Raw genomic sequence first — 10,266 nt, 5'->3', positions numbered from 1 at the left:
TTTCACAAAGAACGTAACTTTTAATGAAGTATACCGAAATAACGAAGTCGGTGACCCTATCTTTATTTTGCATCATTATAACGAAAATTTATATATCAACAACATATAGTTTTTCTAAGAAAAATCTATGGAGTAGAATTAGAGATTTGGCGATTTTAAGACAAATTTTAGAAGGGTTTTCGCCGATTTTATGTGCTTTCTATACAAATGTTCACCTATTTTGTAAGAATTCAATCAGTAATATTTCAAATGATAATTGAGATAAATGCATTATTTTTTCGATTTTCAGTTGAAGTTCTTTGAGCCAGAGTTGTATGCCAAAATTTACTGAAATCTGTGACATAGCCCATTTACTGTAACTTGACCTCAATACTTGTCCTTAGATGATAGTGAAGCAGTTCTTCTCATATATGTTATGATGGTATGATACTGAACCCCTAACGGGAAGGAGTGTGCCTGATGTTCATATGATGAAATCATAATCTTTCAGTCAGTTTACTTGAAGTCTGGAGCTGGCATGTCAGTTAACTGCTAGTAGTCTGTTGTTATTTATGTACTAATGTCATTTTGTTTATTTTCTTTGGTTACATCTTCTGACATCAGACTCGGACTTCTCTTGAATTGAATTTGAATGTGCGATTTGTTATGCGTTTACTTTTCTACATTGGCTAGAGGTATAGGGTGAGGGTTGAGATCTCACAAACATGTTTAACCCCGCTGCATTTTTGCGCCTGTCCCAAGTCAGGAGCCTCTGGCCTTTGCTAGTCTTGTATTATTTTAATTTTAGTTTCTTGTGTACAAATTGGAAATTAGTATGGCGTTCATTATCACTGAACTAGTATATATTTGTTTAGGGACCAGCTGAAGGACGACTCCGGGTGCGGGAATTTCTCGCTACATTGAAGACCTGTTGGTGACCTTCTGCTGTTGTTTTTTTCTACGGTCGGGTTGTTGTCTCTTTGACACATTCCCCATTTCCATTCTCAATTTTATTTATATTATATATAAATATATGTATTGATATTTTCAAAACAAGGATTTACCCAAGGGATAGTTTTACCTCCGTCTACGATCATTTGATGCCAACAGTTGTTTTCTTGCTTTCCATTTGAGACCATCATACAGAGAGGAACTGAGTATGCGAGAAATCTTCTAAAAACTATTCATGAATCACCCGTCATACCAAAAAGGATTCAATCAAAATTAAGGTGTTTGACATAAAGGATAATAAAACTGAGAATGGAAACGGGGAATTTGTCAAAGAGACAACCACCCGACCATGGAACAAACAACAACAGACGGTCCCTTATAGGTCTTCAATGCAGCGAGAAAACCCGCACCCGGAGGCATCCTTTAACTGGCCCCTAAACAAATATATATATATATATAATAGTTCAGTGACTTGATCAGACTATATCGTTGGTATCTGCAGATCTAAGACCGCTGGAACACGTTTTTTTTTTAATTCATCCTTGACTTTTCAATGTTCGGATTTGAGAGTTCCTGGTGGAGATTAATGTAAAAAAAAAGCGATTCGGACGCATGGAGTTTATAACGCGTTGTTTTAATATGGAAGTACAATAAGTTTAAACAATGCACTCTTAAGACGTTCCCATTCGGAAATTTATGATTTGCTTGACATATCACAGTGTCATAATTGATAAATAACAAAAAGAAAAAAAAACTAATTTATATGGTCCGAGGCGCTATTCGGGAATTATCTTCACGAGAACTCTGATAGCCAAATATGTCAAGGTCAGGGATGTAAAATACCCGAAACATGTGAAACGCTCTATGACCAAAAATGACCATAAGAAATAGCTGAATCTATTCGAGATAAGTTCTGCCTCAGGGATTTGGAACCTTGGGTCTCTCATATTTTCTCTACTGTACTGATTTGCACCTGACCTTTTAATTTATCTTTGTCATTGATAATAATGTGAACTATTATTCGTCCAGTCTGAAACAGTTTTAAGCCATTCTCGATCTGTACTCGGCCTATTTGTTCAGTTTACACCACACTCGACAAAAGGTCTGAACGACCAGTCATAACCATACTTTACCAAATAATCTTTACATGTTTTAAAATTTTTCAACTGTTAAAATAAATTAACTTTTTACTGATATGACAACAGCCACAATATAATAAAGATATATATAAACACACATTTTTACATCCTTTCATGAGTCTCAGATCTTGTATAGTAATTTAATTATATTCATTTAAAAGTTTTAGAGTTTTGTTAGAAAGATTTTGTTTACCTAAAACCACACGTCTACTGAGGGTAATAAAACCGTTTTCATTTTATTCTTGTTTGACATGTGTTTTTTTAAACTAAGTTTTCCTGTATTGAATCATTTTTTGATGCTGGAATTTGAAGAGAAACACAGTGTTCATTTAAAAAAAACCCATCTGAATGTGATAAGAAGGTCAATCTAACAGCTTAATTTGATTCCTTCTGAACTATCAGTTTTCAATATAATGGACTTTGATGTGACTGTCATACAAGTGAGAGGTTTGTCAAGCTTTTAAACCAGGTTCAATCCACCATTTTCTATGTAAGAAAATGCCTGTACCAAGTTAGGAATATGACAGTTGTTATCACCCGGTCGTTTGATGAGTTTCTGGTTTTGATTTTGTCATTTGTATAGGGACAGTCCGATTTGAATTTTCCTCGGGGTTCTGTATTTTTGTGATTTTACTTTTTAGCATAATGTCATGTTTTGTAGTCACACATTATATTATGATTTAGGTTCTAGCCTCCTCCAAAATCGTGTCAAATCACTGGTCATTTTCAGGGATTTTATATAATCACTATTAATTTTGGCGATTCTACGTTATGACTGTAACATATATATATACACTGCTTGTTTATTTGTATGTGCAATATATCATTATGTACTTACCTAACGAGGGTCTCAAATGAGATTAAAACTCATTAAGTTACTGTTTTTAAATAAAGGATATTATTTATATAAATTTCAGCAAGAGGTTTTAATAGCAGCTAAAAATAGTTTTTGTGATAACCCCTCTCAATAAGAAATAAAGATATACGTGGGTTGGAAAGGGGGCCGTTTTTGCCTCATAAAAGTTGCCAACTCTATTATAACCTTAACTGACATTCAGTACCTATAGTTATATTGATATTTAAGATCGAATGACTTATATTTATATACAATATTTAACTAAATTAAGACATCACCTAAGCTTTTAAATGAATTGATTTAATGCTTTGATATAATTATTTATCATTAACAATGTAAGATTTGGTAAATTCTACCACAAATAAATATACGGACATTTATCAAACGTCAATGCATCATAACATAGCATGCTATTAAAAAGAGGTTCATTTTTATATAAAATCATTTTTTGGCAAATATCCACGTGTTAATCTGAAGATCCCCAGTTATTCATATATATTCATTATATAATAAAACTTCATTCATGTAACAATATGTAATACAGGAAAACACTTGAGACGAGGTTACATGTCCTCAACCAAGGTAAATAAGTTTATACATCCTTTCATATAGTCTGAGAACTAAAGGACAAGGAAATATTTACTTTCATAATATATATATAGATCATCTAGTTAATACAGTTTGTTTTTATGTTTTGTGATGTTGTGTCACATGCTATAAACGTAGATGACATTAAAGATTTGAAATGAATTGTAATAGGAATAATCAATACCTTTCACTTTCACTTTTAAATTTTTGGAAAGCATTAAAAAACATGTCATGCATGTGATAGCAACATCTGTTGACAACCATAATATTGTGGTGGGAAAATGTTCTCCATGTATTTAGAGAGGTAATTATCATTAACTTAATATAAAAAAGATTGAACAAAAAAATCGAACTGCTGGTAATTTCAAAAAGGAGGAAGCCATAAACCCTGAAAACAAATCCTATACTTTTTCAGTATATTACACGCATCGTTAAAAATATAATGGAATTTGATGCGACTGTAATACAAGTGAAAGGTTTAGCGCTATAAAACCAGGTTCAATCCACCATTTTCTACATCAAAAATGCCTGTACCATGTCAGGAATAGGAATATGACAGTTGTTATATATTCATATGCTGTGTTTGAGCTTTTGATTTTGCCATTTGGTTGGGCCTTATATCTAAAATTTTACTATGAGGGTCGGTTGAAAACAAAACTTTAGAATAAAAGGGATGATTTTAGCTTTGCAGTTGTGACCTTTGCTTCATTTTGGAACCAAGAGTTTCAATAGTGAGCTCGAGGTTACAATAATCACTTACGGATTTTACGGACGACATGACGATTTGGTTGACCGTTATGGAATATCCATTATACAGATGATATCGGATACTTTCCTTATATTGTAACAACAATCCCGTCCACGTTCACGAATGTGACCTACTGAATAAGACTATTTTAATACCGGCTATGTAATAACATGAGCAATACGACGGATGCCACATCTAATGCAGGATTTGCTTGCCCTTAAGCTTCCTGGAATCAACCCCAGTTTTTGGTGGGATTCGTGTTGTTGTTGTACCCCTATTTGTGACATTTTGTTCATGCATCGTTGTCAATATAATGGAATTTGATTCGACTGTAATACAACTGAGAGGTTTAGCGCTATAAAACCAGTTCAATCCATCATTTTCTACATTTGAAAATGCCTGTACCCGGTCAGGAATATGACAATTATTGTCCATTCGTTTGATGAGTTTTGTCATTTGATTATGCCTTGATTAGGGACTTTCCGTTTTAAAACTTTCCACTGATTTCAGTATTTTTGTGATTTTACTTTTTTTTTTATATATATATTTAAAAAAAAAACCATACACTCATATATTAAATGTATATTTTTAAACAATATACATATAATATATGAGTGTATGTTTTTTTTTCAGTTTGTCACATACATGTTTTTTTTTTATCTGTTTATAATATGAACTTAAATATTATTTATCTATTAGTATACTAATATTGATAGTGTAATGCACATTGCTGGAAAAAAACCTACAAAGAAACGTTGATTCTATCATAAAATATGCTAATAAATTAATCGACAGGACATACATTTTAATTTTAGAACATTGATTTACAAAATGTTAACAGAGGCCCTGCTGTCATCTTTCCTTTGATAAATCAATAAAATATTTTGAACATAATGAAATAAAATGTAAAATTAAAAAAATTAAAAAGCAGAAGACATTGAAAAATCCCACATCCAATCTTTAAAAATAATTCAATAGAAATTACTTTCACTTTCACTTTCAATATTTTGGAAATAATTTTTCTAAAGCATGTAAATACCCACTTCTGATGACAATTGACAAAGTTGTGTTTTGGTGAATAGAGGTTATTCAAAAATTTTAAACTTGGCAATGTGCGTGCTGAGTTTGGCACACACGCATAGTATATAATTCCTCGTATAATTCTGCAGTTAACATGTCGACAGGTGAGAGCACATGCACTGGTTTCTATCTGGGAACAGTATAAGTTCCTGTTTTTATTTATTGGGGGCACATTGGAGTCGTTTATCCATATAGTCAAACTGTTTATCCCTCGAGGTTTATCCATATATATACATGATGACTTGGATCATACCACATCTTCTTATATATATACATAAACTCAGTTTGGCATTGTACAAGATTATGTCTAGTCATGCACGTATTGTTCAATATATTCTGTATGAAATCCAAGCTATTAAAGGGCCGTATGAAGCCCGCCATTGGGTGCCCTTGGGCTTGTTCTGCAGTTGTTGTTTATTTGACACATACCCCATTGCCGTTTCCATTCTCAATTTTATTATTATGCTGACATTATTTTTTCACAGATTATTAAAGTGTAATGTGGGGGCCGTATAACTTTATTCACACTGTAGGATTTTGATATGAGTTTGTCGGACAATGGGTTCACTTTTTACACGATCATAGGTACTGGGGACAGGATATTTGTTTTGCCCTCCCCCTTTTTTCTCTCTCAAAAATTCGTTATTTTTTCGTTTCTTCTATTTACAACTATTTTCGAGTTTTTCTGAATTATAAGAACAAACATACATTAGAAATACCTTGTATTTGCTATTTACTATCAATTCCAAGTATACTATCCACAGCGGTTACTGCTATAATATATTAAGAGTGCCAGTGACCATTGTCACAGTGAGGATAATAAACTTGGAGTTGATAGTAGATAGTAAATACAAGTTATTTCTATAAAAAAAATAAGAATGGAAATAGGGAATGTGTCCAACAGACAACAACCCGACCAAAAATTAAAAATAAAAGTGTAAGACAAGGGTAATATCTTTACGGATCAATATCATTCAAGTTTTTATAGATATCTGCATAAAGAGATTTATACATCCATATAAATTCTTCACAAAATTGAATTGCAGAAATTGAGAACCAGTGACAATTAATGAATGGTAGGCCTAACAAAAGAACGAAGACTAAAAAGTCGTCTGTTAATGTACCCAAGAAACGACGGTTACATGACAGTTTTGTTAATGAGTTGAAGGAGGTGACAGACAGGGACAACAAAACATCTTTGGAAAGGGAGGAGAAAGAACCACCTACAATGGCACACCCCAATAAGGAGGATCCTTCCAAAGGTTCCGGTAAACAAATATTTAAATATATCAGTAAAACGTATGATTAAACTTTTAAAAGTAAGATGTGGTATATATACAAACTGACTTCAACTATTCCCCAGAGACCAAACAATGCAGACGTAAGCAACTAATTTGTCATCCTGCAGCCTCTGACAATGAGCAAAATACATACTGCAAGCTGCTAATAAAAAGGGCCAGACTTTATAAAAATTAGGCTACATTGAAAAACAACAGATTAATACAGATAAATAAAATATGATTGACAGCGGCAGAGTTTTGGACATATTGTAATCATAAAAAAGATGCGGTATGATTGCCAATTAGACAACTCTTCACAAGAAACCAAATCACACAGAAGTTAACAGAAGTTACTACCACAGTCTCAGAAATTTTTTTTCCTATATACCTTAATATAACATGTTATATTAAGGTATATAGGGGAAAAAATTCTGAGACAAGTGCCTGTGATTACTACAGGTCATCGTACGAGCTACACCAATGGAAAGAAACCCATTTCACATAGTCAGCTATAAAAGGTCCAAACATGAAAAAGGTAAAACAATTAAAAAAAAAACTAATGGCCTAATTTATGTGAAAAAATATAATAATGAACAATAAACAAATGTGTAACACAGCAAGCCAACACATGACAACCACTGAATTACAGACTCCTGACTTGAGACAGGCACATACATACAGAATGTGGCGGGTTTATCATGCCAGCGGGATCCAAACAATCCCCTGACCTGGATTAACTCATCAGATGGATACAAATAGAATTACATCTAACAAAAACACAGAGTGGACATGGATGGGTACTTGTACATCCTAACAACAAAAGGCCACTAAGTACAGATCGGACAATACCCACAGTACTTACAGCTAGACAAAAGTCAATAACAACTAATAACAAAATCATGCATCTAAGACTAAATTATCAATCAGTACACATTCAACATCGAATGGATTTAGTGGAAGTCTTGTATCAAAAGCCTGAGTGATTAGATCTATCATGATTACAAATCTGGTGGTCCAAGTAAAAACTTGATGGCCCCGTCTTAGCAGTTCCTTTTTTTTTCTATCAGGCTTGTAAAAATGGAAAATCACAAAAAAAACGAACTCAGAGGAGAATCCAATCTGAAAGTCCATAATCACATGGCAAAATCAAATCACAAAACACATCAAACACGAATGGACAAGAACTGTCATATTCCTGACTTGGTTCAGGCATTTTCAAATGTAGAAAATGGTGGATTAAACCTGGTTTTAAAGCGCTAAACCTTTCACTTTGATGACAGTCTCATCAAATTACATTATATTTATTGTTAAATATCAAATATTGATATACTAGTACATCATGTACATTGTGATCAGGAGCTCACTAAATACCAGATAGCATAAAATAAAGAATAAAACCCTCAGTTGTAAGAATCAAAGTTGGTGGAGCTATCTATAAATGATTTGATGTCTAATGTTTTGATGATTAATGTTTTGATGTCTTATGTTTTGATGTCTTATGTATTGATGATTAATGTTTTGATGTCTCATGGTTTGATGTCTAATGCTTTGATGTCTAATGTTTTGATGTCTAATGTTTTGATGTCTTGTGTTTTGATGTCTCATGGTTTGATGTCTAATGCTTTGATGTCTAATGTTTTGATGTCTAATGTTTTGATGTCTTGTGTTTTGATGTCTCATGGTTTGATGTCTAATGCTTTGATGTCTAATGTTTTGATGTCTAATGTTTTGATGATTAATGTTTTGATGTCTTATGTTTTGATGTCTTATGTTTTGATGTCTTATGTTTTGATGATTAATGTTTTGATGTCTAATGTTTTGATGTCTCATGGTTTGATGTCTAATGCTTTGATGTCTAATGTTTTGGTGTCTTATGTTTTGATGTCTAATGTTTGATGTCTCATGTTTTGATGTCTTATGTTTTGGTGTCTCATGTTTTGATGTCTAATGTTTTGATGTCTCATGTTTTGATGTCTTATGATTTGATGTCTAATGATTTGATGTCTAATGTTTTGATGTCTTGTGTTATGATGTCTAATGTTTTGGTGTCTCATGTTTTGATGTCTAATGTTTTGATGTCTTATGTTTTGATGTCTAATGTTTTGGTGTCTCATGTTTTGATGTCTAATGTTTTGTCTAATGTTTTGATGTCTAATGTTTTGTCTAATGTTTTGGTGTCTAATGTTTTGATGTCTAATGTTTTGATATGTCTAATGTTTTGATGTCTAATGTTTTGATGATTAATGTTTTCATGTCTTATGTTTTGATGTCTAATGTTTTGATGTCTTATGTTTTGATGTCTAATGTTTTGATGTCTAATGATTTGATGTCTTGTGTTTTGATGTCTAATGTTTTGGTGTCTCATGTTTTGATGTCTTATGATTTGATGTCTAATGATTTGATGTCTAATGTTTTGATGTCTTGTGTTTTGATGTCTAATGTTTTGGTGTCTCATGTTTTGATGTCTAATGTTTTGATGTCTTATGTTTTGATGTCTAATGTTTTGATGTCTTATGTTTTGATGTCTAATGTTTTGATGTCTAATGTTTTGATGTCTAATGCTTTGATGTCTTATGTTTTGATGTCTAATGTTTTGATGTCTCATATTTTGATGTCTTACGTTTTGATGTCTAATGCTTTGATGTCTAATGGTTTGATGTCTAATGTTTTGATGTCTCATGTTTTAATGTCTAATGCTTTGATGTCTGATGCTTTGATGTCTAATGTTTTGATGTCTCATATTTTGATGTCTCATGTTTTGATGTCTTATGTTTTGATGTCTTATGATTTGATGATTAATGTTTTGATGTCTCATATTTTGATGGCTTATGTTTTGATGTCTCATGTTTTGATGTCTAATGTTTTGGTGTGTAATGCTTTGATGTCTAATGTTTTGATGTCTAATGTTTTGTTGTCTCATGTTTTGATGTCTATTGTTTTGATGTCTCGTGATTTGATGTCTCATGTTTTGATGTCTAATGATTTGATGTCTCATGTTTTGATGTTCAATGATTTGATGTCTAATGTTTTGATGTCTAATGCTTTGATGTCTAATGTTTTGATGTCTAATGTTTTGATGTCTGATGTTTTGATGTCTAATGATTTGATGTCTAATGATTTGATGTCTTATGATTTTATGTCTAATGTTTTGATGTCTCATGTTTTGATGTCTAATGATTTGATGTCTATTGTTTTGATGTCTCGTGATTTGATGTCTCATGATTTGATGTCTAATGATTTGATGTCTAATGTTTTGATGTCTGATGTTTTGATGTCTAATGATTTGATGTCTAATGATTTGATGTCTTATGATTTTATGTCTAATGTTTTGATGTCTCATGTTTTGATGTCTAATGATTTGATGTCTATTGTTTTGATGTCTCATGTTTTGATGTCTAATGTTTTGTGATAAAACCAACAGTTCTGTCAGTTGTCTCGAACACTGGACAGTAACAAACTACAACCATTGAATTACAGACTCCTGACAGGATGGGGTGACAGGCACTTGAAGAATGGAGTACACAACCTTCACCTTATCTGGGTCAATGTTGTAATATTCAACACAACGTAAGAACAAACCGTGAAAATAGTTATAAAAAGACTTCATCAGATCGCAATAAACTACAGAAAATAAATTCCAAAATT

At 32.3% G+C, this 10,266-nt stretch overlaps 1 protein-coding gene across 1 annotated transcript in view; it reads left to right on the top strand.

Moving 5' to 3' along the window:
* Positions 1 to 3,693: 3,693 nt before the first annotated feature.
* The window catches only part of LOC143073714 (sacsin-like), a 30,278-nt gene continuing 23,705 nt past the window's right edge, over positions 3,694 to 10,266 (top strand). The window contains exons 1-2 of the mRNA XM_076249476.1: positions 3,694 to 3,817; positions 6,388 to 6,609. Of these exons, the coding sequence (XP_076105591.1) occupies positions 6,411 to 6,609 (199 nt within the window). The 5' untranslated portion in view covers positions 3,694 to 3,817; positions 6,388 to 6,410. The remainder of the gene's footprint in view (positions 3,818 to 6,387; positions 6,610 to 10,266) is intronic.

Source organism: Mytilus galloprovincialis, chromosome 4 (assembly GCF_965363235.1).
Source record: "Mytilus galloprovincialis chromosome 4, xbMytGall1.hap1.1, whole genome shotgun sequence".
Taxonomy (NCBI): Eukaryota; Metazoa; Mollusca; class Bivalvia; order Mytilida; family Mytilidae; genus Mytilus; species Mytilus galloprovincialis.
The sequence above is the reverse complement of the archived record's forward strand: the minus strand, read 5'-3'. Positions and strand labels throughout refer to the sequence as shown.